Raw genomic sequence first — 12924 nt, 5'->3', positions numbered from 1 at the left:
AACCGGTGTTCAAAAGCCCGTGCGTGGTGGGTTCTGTTGCTCCCAGAGCACCTTCTCCTCTTGCCAGCAGTGGCGCAGCCTCGGTGCTCAGGGGCCTGGTGGGATTCCCTGCCCTGGGGGTTGCCCCCCACTCTGGCCCTCTGCAGGAGGAGGAAGTTCCCTTGGTGCTGTGTCTGCTGCTCCTGCTGGGAGCTGAGGGAGGGCCGAGGAGAGGAGGGGGTGGCTGCTGAGTCATTCCCTGCCCGGCTCCTGTGCTCGTTGTGCTCTGTCAGTCCCGTGGGCAGGGTCAGCACTTCTGCTTCCCAGAAATTGCTCTGGGGAGGAGGAGGAGGTGCTGCCACCCGGGTCAGGCTCTGCCACAGGTCAGGGGCTGAGTGCTCTCTTTATTTTCTGAGCTCAAGCTCAACAAGCAGGAATGACACCTCAGTAGAATGCACTGGCTGAGGGCAGCAGCGGTTCTGGGGGCTGGCAGGTGCCGCTGGCACAAGAGCATTCGGAGGTGCCCTGAAATGCCTCAGAGTGCACGGGGAGTCCTGGGTTTCTCTCCCACTGCCCCCAGCCCATCTGTCCTGCAGCAGGGAGGCCGGGGGTGTCCTGGGATGCTGCTCCCACCCTGCTCACCTGCTCCTGGCAGCCCCCCAGAGCAGGTCCTGGCTCTTCACCCACAGCCACAACGACCCCCATCTCCCATGTGCTGCTCACGAGCACTGAGTTCACTGCCGCTTTCCTGGCAGACTTTGCTCTTGGAAACCAAATTGCTGCAATTATGCAAAACAGCTGTGAGTGCACAGAGGGTGACCTCCATTCCTGCCCATCCCTTGAGGTGACCTGCCCTGCCTGTACCTCAGAGTGACCTCCAGCCCTGCCCATGCCTTGGAGTAACCTCCAGCCCTGCCTGTCCCTCGGGGAGCAGGTGCTGGCAGACACCTGGCCAGCCCTGCCCTCAAGAGCAGGTGCTGGCAGCGCCAAGGCCAGCATTCACTCCAGGGTGTGCGTTTGTGCCCACAACCTGACACAGCCCAGTCTCTGCTCTGCTGCACCAAGAATTCCCGTGCCCCTCGTGTGTCCGAGCACGTCCAGCCCGGATTCCTCCCTGGTGGACTTGCCAGGCTGCCGACAGATTTGGCCACTGCCAGGACAGCTACCCCCAGCCAGGCAGGGGAGAGGGGAGCTCGGTCCATCCTCCAGCTCAGCCTCGGAGAAGGGTCCAGCCTGAACGCCCGCAGGCCTGGTAACAAACCTGCGTCAGGGTGATGCCGAGCCCGTGGCCCTGGAGGGAGCGGTCGCCGTGTCCCCGTCACCCTGCCGGCTCATTTGGTCCAGATTGAGCCATTAAAAGCCAGAAATTGGAAAACAATTTGTTTGTTCCTTGTGCAACGTGCTCGGTGGAGCGAGCGATCGATGGCCGCGGGGTGCTGGGCGCCGCTGCCTCCCGGCCATCCAAAGCCCATTTGTTTTGGGGGTGTTTGAGGAGCAGTGACACGGCTCATTAGGGACACCGGGACGTGGGACAGTGACGGGCCCCAGCCCAGGATGGCTCTCACAGGGTTTATTGAGGGAGGGAGACAAATGGTCTCTACAAATACACTGATGGGGGGTCAATACAGGCAGCAGGAGCCATCAATATCCAGTGGGGGCGTGGGTGGCAGCAGACAAGGATCTTCAGGGGGCTCTGAGAGTGAGTGGGGCCCTCTCCTGCCACAGCAGCCCAGAGCTTCTCGAGGTGCAGGAGAGATCCAGAGCTGCAGAATGGGCGGCTCTGGGGCCTGTGTCCTGGTCAGGGGCCTCACACGCACTCACAGACACAGCCCCCATGTCTGCACAGCCCCCAGCCCCAGGGGCACGGAGCCCGTGAGAGCCCTGGCACGGCACACGCAATAAACCTGCACACACCTGGGTGTCAGGGTGGGGGGACACCTGTGTGTGTGTGTGTGGGTGTGGGTGTGTGTACAGACACACACACGTGTGAGAATACACGTGTGTACACACACATCATCCTGTGCGCACATATATACATGTGTGTGTTTATACAGATGCATGCACATATGTTGCTATTTATAAATGTAGATATGTATGCATGTGCATGTATGTATAAATGTGTACACATTTAGATATATGTGTACAAATATACATATATATTCATAATCCCAGAATCATTTCAGTTAGGGAAGACCTCCAAAAGTCATGGAGTCCAACATGTGTGTCTGTATACATACATACATATACATATATACACACATATACACATACATATACATATATGTATACGTATACATGTATGTATATGTATATGTATGTATAAATTTATGTATGCATGTATATACATGTATATACACATATATAGACATACCTATAAACATATGTGTGTATATATGTATATTTATGTAAGTATTAATATCTATTTATACATATATATGTGTTTCTGTACATACATAGATAAATATATAAGTGCATGTATGTGGGGATACATATATGGAGATATGTCACGGTATTCCTTATGCATCCATCCCACTGCACACACCCTCCATCACTCCATGATGTGCAATTAATTACCTCATGTAGTCATCATCCATGCAAACACACACATGTGCACACGTGTGTCCATGCCTATGGCTGTGAGTCTGCGCCCATGTGTACGTATGGATACCTGAGTGTATTTACATGGATGCATCACCTATGCTATCTATTAGAAATGAACACATTTTTATATATATGTATGTATGTATGTATGTATGTATGTATATATGTATATTTTTTATACTGTACAAAATCTTATATTTTATACTGTATTTATATAAATATATATATACACCATTGCAGTGTGCTATACTTTATTATACTGTATAATTGCTATTATGTAATAATTATATAATAATTATTCTAATGCTAATTATTATGATAATTTATTAATTATAATAATTATAATAATTATAATTATATCATAATAATGCATGAGCATGTTCAGCTGCACACAGAGCTCTACTGTTGTGCACAAATGTGCAGCCGAGGCACAGTGCCCTGTGTGTCTGTGTGTCTGTGTGTCTGTGTGCCTGTGTGCCTGTGTGTCTGTGTGCCTGTGTGCCTGTGTGTCTGTGTGTCTGTGTGTCTGTGTGTCTGTGTGTCTGTGTGTGTGCCTGTGTGGCTGTGTGGCTGTGTGTCTGTGTGTCTGTGTGTCTGTGTGTCTGTGTGTCTGTGTGTTTGTGTGTCTGTCTGTGTGTCTGTGTGGCTGTGTGGCTGTGTGGCTGTGTGTCTGGCTGTGTGTCTCTGTGTGTGTCTGTGTGTCTGCGTGTGTGTCTGTGTGTCTGTGTGTCTGTGTGTCTGTGTGTCTGTGTGTCTGTGTGTCTCTGTGTCTCTGTGTGTGTCTGTGTGTCTGTGTGTCTGTGTGTCTGTCTGTCTGTGTGCCTGTGTGTCTGTGTGCCTGTGTGTCTGTGTGTCTGTGTGTCTGTGTGTGTGTCTGTGTGTCTGTGTGTCTGTGTGTCTGTGTGCCTGTGTGTCTGTGTGTCTGTGTGCCTGTGTGCCTGTGTGTCTGTGTGTCTGTGTGTCTGTGTGTCTGTGTGCCTGTGTGTCTGTGTGTCTGTGTGCCTGTGTGTCTGTGTGCCTGTGTGTCTGTGTGTCTGTGTGTCTGTGTGTCTGTGTGTCTGTCTGTCTGTGTGCCTGTGTGTCTGTGTGGCTGTGTGTGTGTCTGTGTGTCTGTGTGGCTGTGTGTCTGGCTGTGTGTCTCTGTGTGTGTCTGTGTGTCTGTGTGTGTGTCTGTGTGTCTGTGTGGCTGTGAGCACACACAGATGCCCGCGGGCCCCCCCGGGGGTGGGTGGATGTGTGTGGAGCCACCCTGGGGTGTGGCAGCCCCAGCAGGGCCTTTAAAAGCAGGACTGAGCTGGGGTGATCTTGGAGAGAGACACCCCCTGAGACCCACCAGGACACCCACCAGGACACCCTGTGAGCCTCAGAACCCACAGGTGAGTCTCACGGGGCTCTGGCACTGTCTGCAGGTGACTTGGGGACCAGCTGGGAGAGAGGGATGGAGAAAGCCTGAGGAGCAGATGGGAGGGACAAAACAACTCAGAGACCCACTAAGAGGAACAGAGGGGGTCTGGGGCCTGGCCATGCCCTGGGGAGGAGCACCCAGCTCCCCAGCTGTTTGAGTTCAAGGAGGAGCTGGGTGATGCTCTTAGCAATGTGCTGTAGTTTTCAGCATCCTTGCAAGGAGCCAGGAGTGGGACTTGATCCTTATGGGTCCTGCCTTGACTCTGAAAAGAGATGGAGGGGACTTGGGGGCACAAAGGGAAGGCCAGAGGAGACTGTGGACTGTCCATGGGCTGGGGCTGAGTGCCCAGGCCACCCTCACCACAGGCTGAGCATGTCCCAGTTCGGGGACTCCCCCACCCCGTTCGGTCTCTCCGCAGCCATGAAGGTGATGCTGTGCCTCGGGCTCGTCCTCGCCCTCGCCGTGGCCGCCTGCCTGAGCCGGCCAGCAGCAGAGGCACCAGCTGCCAGGGGGGACCCCCACCAGCACCCCCCCAGCCTGGCCCGGCGGGACTGGCCCGAGTACCTGTCCCAGGAGCAGCAGCACCTCTTGTCCCAGTTCCTGCCCCACGTCCTCACAGGTACTGGGAGCTCAGGGTGGGCAGCCCTCGGGGCACAGCCTGCCCCCCATGCCAGCTCTAACTGCTGCCTTTGCCCTGGCAGAGCTGAACAAGCACAAGGCCTTTGTGCACGAGGATGAGGGGATGGAGGCTTTGCACGACCGCTACTACCCCGACTGGATGGACTTCGGCCGCCGCAGTGCTGAGGACGAGGCCGGTGCTGCGTAGCTGCTGGGCTGGACTGGCCAGGCAGAGCACTGCCACACTCAGTGAGAGCCCTTCCCTCAATAAAACTCTGGCACTACGGCCTGGCTGTGCTGGGGAGAGCCTGGGAGGACGGGCAGAGGGGATTTGCCCCCAGCCCCGGAGGGATGCACAGGGCAGAGACCGAACTGCGCACGGCAGCACACAGAGAACGTGGCAGCAGACACAGCACGCAGCAGCTGCTCTGTGAATTCACATTTATTTGCCAGGGCATGGGGCACAGCTTGGAGGGAGGGACACAGCTGGGGGGAGCAACAGATGCACCCCCAGAAACATCCCAAGCTGTGGGTGCTGCTACTATTGCTATTCAGTGAGCAGGAAAGAGCTAAATCACCGTTCCCTTTAAAAGCCAGTCCGGTCCAGGTGCGGGCCAGGGGTTCAGCCCAGGGTGCAGGGGTCTCCCCCTGGCCCCAGCAACCTGCCCCAGGACACACCCGAGCTCAGACTGGGCGTCGCCCTTCGCTGCAGCATCTGGACAGCCCCAAATGGGCCAAGCTGCCCCTCGCTCCGCAGACAGGCTCAGCAGAAGCAGGAACAGTTTTTATTGCCAGAAACTGGCTCCTGTGAAGGGTCCATACTGCCCCAGCAGGGACAGGGTCAGCCAGCACCCCCTGTACCCCCCATACATGGGGAGCAGTGCTGGGTTCTGTCCTTGCAGCCAGGGCAAAGCCCCCCATGCTGGTGCCAGGAGCGCTGATGGAGCCGGGGCAGCACCAGGAGCTGAGACTGAAGCTTGTCCTGTCTCCATTTCCCCATGGATGGATGAGGAAGAGGACAAGTCTCACCCTGAGCCTGGGGGCTCTGCAGCAGTGTCACTTCTGGGTGCCCCAGGCCCCTCTGGGCCCTGGCCGGGCACAGGACGTCTCCCCTCTGGCCACCACCTTGTCCAGCCCCAGGCACTGCAGCTTCTCCACCAGGTTCCAGCTGAAGGTGCTGCTCCTGGGTCCATCCTGACCCCTGGACACAGGGGAGGGCTGTGGCTCAGAATGCTGAGGGTGGAGTGAGGGGGCCCACCGTGATCCAGTCCCTGGTGCCAAGTGGGAATCTCGCCCCAGCAAGAGCCTGAAGAGTCCCAGGGGGGTGCTCGGGGGTCCAGGGCCAAGCGCCAGTGTGGGGGGAGTCTGTTCTGGTGAGGGGCTGCTGAGGCTCAGCCCCTCAAAGGGCCCACAAGAAGGCACGACGGCATGATACAGACTGGAGGGGAAGAGAGAGCAGAAGTGGGGATCAGCTGGGGGCCCTGTCCTGGGGGATGCTGCTGAAGGGGCCAGGCAGGGCTGCAGGCAGAGCAGGACCCCCTTCTTCACCTAAAGAGCCTTGGGCTGCAGGAGACCCCCGTGCTGCGCCCCAAAGCTCACAGAGGAGTGCTGGGGGCTGCTCCTCAGCAGCCAGGAGAGACTGGGACACAGTCACTGCTCCACAAGCAATTTCCAGACACCAGGGTTTTGTCTAACAGTGAACTCCAGCTCACACCAACCCCCAACGAGCCTTAGGGGGGCTCATTAGGGCTAATCACCGGTGCTCATTAATGAAGGGACAGCCCAGCAGCCGGCTGCGAAAAGTTCCTGGCTGCTGCCCAAGTGTGGAGGGAGGAAAGCTGTGTCGGTTCCCCAGAGTGCCAGGAGCACTCGCTGCTCCGTGCCCGGGGTGCTGCTCCCCTGGGCGAGCCCACCCGAGGAAGGCTCTCCATCCATCGGGGTGCTGCAGTGCAGAAGAGGGGGGCTGGTCCCAGTCGCCCTCGGGGTGCCAGCCCCGGGCACAAAGACACCCCAGCAGCCAGATTTGGGGATATTTCTAGTGCTGGCACCTCTCAGAGCATCGGGGCCTGCAGGTGCCCCCCGGCCTGCCCCTTTCTCGAGCTGCAGGGAGCCAGGCATGGCGGGAGGAGGAGAGAGCTCGGGGGGCACGGCGGGGCCGGGGCTGGTGCAGGCAGCGCAGGCGGCGGGGGCCACGCGCCTTACCTGGGTGTCACCGTGGTGATCGCAGTGGTGGGGTGGAGGATGTGGCAGGTGGTGATGGTGAAGGTAGACGGGGTCTGGGGGAGGTTGTTAACAGAGAGGAACACTGGAAGGGACAGGAGACAAGGGGTCAGGACACAGGTGGAGGGCACGGCAGAGGGCAGGCGGGACGGCCAAAGCTGGGCTGGAAGCTCCTTGCACGGGGCACAGCTCCAGCAGCAACTGCGTCTGGTGCCTGCTCAGAGGGGGCAGCCAGCACAGCTGGGACCAGGAGATGCCGTTCGTCCCAGACCGGCCCCTTCCAGGCAGCCGGGGGGCAGCAGGGGCTCGCCAGGGCGATGGCGAGGGCTCCTCCCGCCGGGGCAGCTGCCCGAGAATGGCCCTTGCACTGCTGCAGGTGGAGCATCCCCGTGGGGACAGCCGGGTGGCAGGGACAGGCTGCTGCAAGAGGGGAGAGCACGGGGGGAGGCGAGGGCCAGCCGAGACAGAAGGGCAGGGGCACCCCGGGGGCTGTGTCCCCTCTGTCCCTCACCCCCCGCTCACCCCTGGGGTGCTCCTTGGCTTTGGCGGGTGTTGAGGTAGGGAGCAGCTGGAAGGAGCTGGCGTCCACATCATCCTCCTCCAGGTCATTGAGGCTGTAGACCTCCTCCAGGTCGATGTCCAGCTGTCTGAAGTCTTTGGTGAGCACCCCGGGACGGGGCACCAGGATGCCACCCAGGTTGGGCTGTGCCAGCTGCTGCCAGTGGTGGAGTGTCACAGAGCCTGGGGGGACACGGCCGGGGGGAACTCAGGCGGGGGTGTTGGACCCTCAGAGCACCTGCAGCTCTGCACCCCCTCTGCCCCTCACCTTCCAGTGGCTTCACGATCTGCAGTTTGTCGGGTAAGTAGGTGAGGGAGCCCAGGGAGAAGCTGGAGCCAGCGGTGAGCTCCGAGCCCCCCGAGTAGTTGGTCCCAGTGGAAACGACGCTGCCCTCGGGGGTGAGGAAGCCACTGGAGCTCGCCCCATCTCTCAGCCGCCAGAGCTTGCGTTCCCGCTCGGCCTCGAAGAAGGAGCGCTCCTCGGAGACGTGGCTCTGCTGCCGCGCCGACAGCCGCTGCACCGCCGCCTCCAGGTCCCGCCGGCCCGGGGCTGCCCGGGACTCCTCGCTGGCCCCTTCGGCCCTGCTGGCGGGCACGGCCTTAGGGCTGCAGTGCTACCCTGCACCTCCGGCTGTGCTGAGCCCCAGCCAGACCCTCCCTGCACCCCAGCTCCTGTGCAGGAGCCGCCGCCGTCCCACCCGGCCCCCTTCCCCCCCACCTGGCTCCGTTGCCCCCCCACCCCAGCACTCACTGGGCACCCTCCGAGCCGGAGCAGTCGGTGTGGGGGGTGCTGGCCCCCCCAGAGTGGGCAGTGGACAACTGCTTGGAGCCTGGAACATGGTGGGGAGACTCAGAGCAGGACTTGGCTTTGGCTGCCTGGTTCACGGCCTTCACCGTCTCAAAGACGCGCTGGTAGCTCCTGTGGGCAGGAAGAGCTCAGGCTGAGCCGGAGCCCTGTCCCACGGCACAGCACGAGCCACCGGTGACAGCACTCACTTGTAGTCTGAGGAGGAGCTGTCTGTCCTCTTCCTCATCATCCCCTTGATCTCAGCCGCCAGCGAGTCCTGGGGACCGGGGTTCGCGGTGTCAGTACTGGGGGGACAGCGGGGACCCCCCCCGCCGCCCGGCCCCCGCGCTCACCACGGGCAGGAGACTGGCCGCGCTGTAGCGGCTGACGGTGCTGTTGGGCAGGCTGCGGCTCCGCAGGCTCTTCACCTCCTCCCGGGCCTCCTGCAGCATCCCGCCGCACTCCGCGTACTTCTCCTGCAGATCCCGCAGCTGCGAGGACGCGGGCACAGCTGGAGCATGGCCCCGGGGCAGGACCCCCACCAGGCCGGGCTCCCACGGCTTCCCCCGGGCTCACCTCCATCCGGAGCTGCTGCTGCACCTCCTTGGCCGCGCTCAGGTGCTGCTGGAGCTCCTCCACCTCGGAGCCGTACTGCGGGCAGCAGCGGCCGGGTCAGGGCGCTGTGCCCGCACCCCCCTCCCCCCGGCACGGGCAGGGGACCCTCACCGTGCGACACTTCTGCTGCAGGTCCGCCACCTGCGCCAGGAGCTGGGTGATCTCCTCCTGCTGCCGCGCCGCGTCCTCCGCCCTGTGCGCCAGCTCCTCCGACAGGTGAACGACCTGCTGGCTCGCTTCGGCTGCGGGAGGGCCGGAGTCCGTCACCGCCGGGGCACGGTCCCCGGCCCCAGCCCACGCAGCTGGGCAGTGCCCGCTGGGCAGTGCCTGCAGACCCCCGAGCCCTACGTACAAAACTGCTCCACGCAGTCGATCATCAGCTGCTGCTCCTGGTCCTCGTACTGACAGGTCTCAGTGGCGATGTTGGTGGCCTGGGGGAGAGGGTTGGAGGGGCTGAGTGTGACAGGCAGGACCTCCTGTCTCCCCGAAGGGGCAGCTCGGGTCCCCCCATAGAGAGCAGGGCACAGGTGGGCAGCGAGGGGCATCTGCCGGCTGGCTCTGCTCACCTCCATACGGAGCTTCTGGTTCTCCTCCTCCAGGCACTTGAGTTTCTGCTGCAAGGTGTCGTACTGGAAGTACTGCTGCAAGGACAGCGAGGACTCGTGCCTGCGCAGCCTGGGGACAGCAGGGATGGCCTGAGCACCCGCAGTGCAGGGCTGCCCACTCAGACCCCTGCCCGCTCCCCCAGCTCCCAGGCGTCTGCAGGGACCAAGCTCTGTGGGGTTGGACCCACGGCCACCAAGGGAGGGAGGGGATGTGGCCAGTGCTACCCTAGGGATGGCTCCTGCCCAACCCACAGGAGCAGTTCTGCCCCAGGTGAGTGGCAGGACAGGGACCCCCACTCACGGTGTGGAGGTGGTGGTGGTGGGCTCGCTCTCCTCCGTCGTGGTGGTGTAGAAGTGGAGAAGGTCATCCCGCATGGAGACCTCATGGCGCAGCTGCGCAATCTGGAGAGACAAAGCGCTTCAGGACACGGCCGAGGGGACCACAGCTGCCCCCAGGGGGGCACACAGGGGGCCAAGGCCCAGACCTGTGCCCAGGAGCCGTTACCTCCTCTTTGGCCAATTCCAGCTGCTCCTCCAGGAGCTCATTGCGCTCAGTCAGGCTCCGGTTCTGCTTCAACAGGGACTGCCCAATGCGTGCTGCTAACTCCAGGTCCCGCTCTTTCTGCAAGGGGCAGGTCTGCCTCAGCTGGGACTCATCCCTTCCCCAGGGTCCCACCAGCCCTCACACAGGTGGGATCTCCAACATACCTCATCCAGCAGGTTGGTGACGGCGTCAATATCGTGGTAGGTCTTCGTGATCCTGACCACCCGCTCAGCACACAGGACTGGGGGAGAGGGCCAGAAGGTGAACCCCCACACTGTGGGAGCACGGACCCAGGGGCTCAGCACTGTCCCCCCAAGGCTGCCCCAGGCTGTTCTCTAAAAAGGACCTTTTGTCTGCTGGGTGGCACCTCACGCAGTGCCAGGCAGAGATCCCCACAGCTGGGACAGCACCATGGGAAATGGGGGCTCACACCTCACCCCCAACCCTGCCCGCACCTTGGGGTGGCAAGAAAAATGCTGGGCCCCCTTGCTGACCCCAAGACCTCAGCACAGGGACAGCGCCAGCCCCACTGCAGGACTCGCAGACAGAAAGGGGGAACAGGGAAGGGCAGCAGTGGAGACGGGATCGGAGGTGACATCTCCAGCAGAAAGCAGGCTGGAGCTCCAGTATAAATAGCTGTGGGTGGCACCGTGCCGAGCCGGGCTCACAGGCGGCGTCCCCTCCAATCTGTCCCCAGCCCCCCTCCCCCAGATTCCCCCTGCCCTAATTTCTCTCTGGGGGAGGGGATGCTGCAGCCCACCCGACGCCCCTGCAGCTGCACACCACAGCCCACAGGGGCAGCTGCGGACGGGACGCCGCGGGAACGGGCAGCTGCCCCCCACGGCAGCGCCACCGCGTCAGGCCGGGCCCCAGCGACAGCTCTGCCTCCCCCCGCCGCTCCCTGGGTCCCTGGCAGGGAGAGGAGGTGCAAGCATGGAGACGTCGGTCCCCCCGGTGCGGATCCTGCCAACTGCGGCCGCAGGCGCTGCCAGGCAGCGCCGGGCACGCACCCAGACGGCGGCGCTGGAGCCGTGCGGCCGGAGGGAGCCGGGAGCAGGCGCAAAGCCCCGAGCCCTGCCCGCGCCCCAGACCCTGCTTACAGCCCGGGACCTGCCTGTACCCTGCCCACAGCACACAGCACTCCCCATGCCCTTTCTGGTGCTCTGCTGCCCCGAGGGTGTGTGCCTCAGTTTCCCCTGGCAGAGCAGCGCTGGCTGCGCTCAGGGCCCCCACCCGCGTCCCCAGTCACAGCCACCCCGCAGTCGTGCAGAGGAAGTGGGTTAACGGGGAAGCTCAGCCACGCAAATCCCATTAGGCCTCCCCAGCTGGGGTTGTGTAATGGTGAGCGTGTTGTCATGGCAATGCCCCCACTCGCCACCCCGCTCCCGTCCAGTCCTCAGTGCCCGGGCGCTGCCCCACGCCCCAGAGGGCACGTACCCCGAACGCGGCCATGGGGAGAAGGGCCAGCCCCAGCCCCAGCCTCACCCCCCTCTCTGCACCCCGACAGGACCCGCTCCCCGCGGGGGTCCCCAACTGCACCTCGTCAGGCCTCTGAGCCATTAATTGGAAATAATTAGAGCATGAGCATCGTTACGGTTGGAGCGAGCGGCTGGCCCTGGGAGACGGGGGCTGCAGCGCTGGCGAACATGTAAACATCCATCCACGGGCCCGATCCGGGGGGGTGCGGCAGGGAGGACCCCATTCCCACGGCAGGAGGGACGCCCTTCCCCACGGGCACACGCAGACCTGCCAGGGCCCCTCTCCCCGCCACTCCCGGCGTGGGGACAGGTCTCCTTAGGGTCGGGGTGAGCCAGGGGGTCCCCAAGGGACCGGGCGGCGGCAACCCCGGGCCAGAGGGCGGCGAGGGAGACCGGGGTTGAGGGAACGCACAGGTGGGGAGCAGACGGCGCCTCTCGAGGGAAGACCCCGGCCGTGACCGCTCCGGACCAGCCCCGGCCCCGGGGAGACCCCGGCCCCCGCCGCTCCAGACCGACCCCGTGGGGAGCCCAGCTCTGCTGCAGCCGCATCCCCATCCCCATCCCCGGGGCGGGACCACCCGCGCCGCCCTCACCTTCCTCCAGCTCCCGGGCGATGGGGTCCGCGCCGCCGCCGCGCTCCGCGTTCCCGTTCAACTCATCGTAGGCGGCGGGGCTGCTCCAGATCTCCATCGCGCCGAGCCCACCGCAGCCGCCCAGCCCGCTGTGCCCACCCAGCCGTGCCCAGCCCAGCCCCGCCACGCTGAGCGGAGCCGCTGCGGCCGCTCCCGCCCCTATTTATAGGATCGCCCGGTCCCCGCGCACCTGCCCGGCGCATCCCCCGGCGGCGGGGCCAGGGCCAGGACCGGGACGGGGGCGGGGCCGGACGGGAGCAGAACGGGGGCGATGCGGGGGTCGGGGGTGCCCATTCCCCCCGTTTTCCCGGGCCACCCCAGGGACACGATCCCCATCAGGCACCCTAGGACTGGGCTCCTTGTTGGGGAACCCACCAGGAAAACCCTGCCCAGCCCTGGGGGCTGGTGCAGGTGTCCCACCTCTTGTCCCAGCTCATAGCCCGGGAAGCCCGGGCACATCACACACCCACGGGTGGTGATGACTGCTGAGGGACACTGGGGGTCCCTGAGCAGCAGCTCGGCAGTGTTGACGCTTGGGTCACGCATAGACAGGAGCTTTTGCCCCTTGGGAAGGACAGGGAGAGATTTTGGGCCCTTCACACAAAGCTATGACCGTGCAGGACTGGGGTCCCCATATGGGTCAGAGTACATTTTTCTGGCCAGCCCTGCTCTGCCACCCCAGGGCTGGACCCCCTGTCATCATCCACATCACAAACCCTGCCCCTGCAGCGCCCATTGCAGTGCTGGGACCTGCCAGGTCCCTGATCAGGGCCTTTCCATCCCACTCCAACCTCTCCATTCACCACCCCAGCCCCACTCAGGATGCCCCACACTCCCTGGCTGGCACCCTCTTGTCCCCACAACCACCCTGGTGCAGAAGCA

General features: G+C 62.5%; 2 protein-coding genes across 3 annotated transcripts; one reads left to right on the top strand and one right to left on the bottom strand.

Moving 5' to 3' along the window:
• The first annotated feature begins 4396 nt into the window (after window positions 1–4396).
• LOC128819563 (gastrin/cholecystokinin-like peptide) lies at window positions 4397–4823 on the top strand. The gene is made up of 2 exons (XM_053999822.1): window positions 4397–4604; window positions 4687–4823. Exons 1-2 carry the CDS (start codon window positions 4406–4408, stop codon window positions 4809–4811), a joined length of 324 nt encoding a protein of 107 aa, XP_053855797.1. The 5' UTR covers window positions 4397–4405; the 3' UTR covers window positions 4812–4823.
• Window positions 4824–5027: 204 nt separating this feature from the next.
• Window positions 5028–12111, bottom strand: HAP1 (huntingtin associated protein 1). Of its 2 annotated transcripts, XM_054000443.1 has the most exons (15): window positions 12004–12111; window positions 10097–10173; window positions 9894–10010; window positions 9690–9790; window positions 9350–9458; window positions 9136–9214; window positions 8895–9025; window positions 8745–8819; window positions 8522–8659; window positions 8378–8445; window positions 8133–8300; window positions 7650–7963; window positions 7346–7564; window positions 6806–6908; window positions 5028–6041 (listed from the first exon to the last, which is right to left on the bottom strand). In XM_054000443.1, exons 1-15 carry the CDS (start codon window positions 12098–12100, stop codon window positions 5660–5662), a joined length of 2178 nt encoding a protein of 725 aa, XP_053856418.1. In that variant the 5' UTR covers window positions 12101–12111; the 3' UTR covers window positions 5028–5659. The 2 variants fall into 2 exon arrangements, with proteins under 2 accessions (XP_053856418.1, XP_053856419.1); XM_054000444.1 differs by lacking the exon at window positions 6806–6908 and having other exon boundaries at window positions 5915–6041.
• Window positions 12112–12924: the final 813 nt, after the last annotated feature.

This window comes from Vidua macroura, chromosome 27 (genome assembly GCF_024509145.1).
Source record: "Vidua macroura isolate BioBank_ID:100142 chromosome 27, ASM2450914v1, whole genome shotgun sequence".
In the NCBI taxonomy this organism is placed as follows: Eukaryota; Metazoa; Chordata; class Aves; order Passeriformes; family Viduidae; genus Vidua; species Vidua macroura.
The sequence above is the reverse complement of the archived record's forward strand: the minus strand, read 5'-3'. Positions and strand labels throughout refer to the sequence as shown.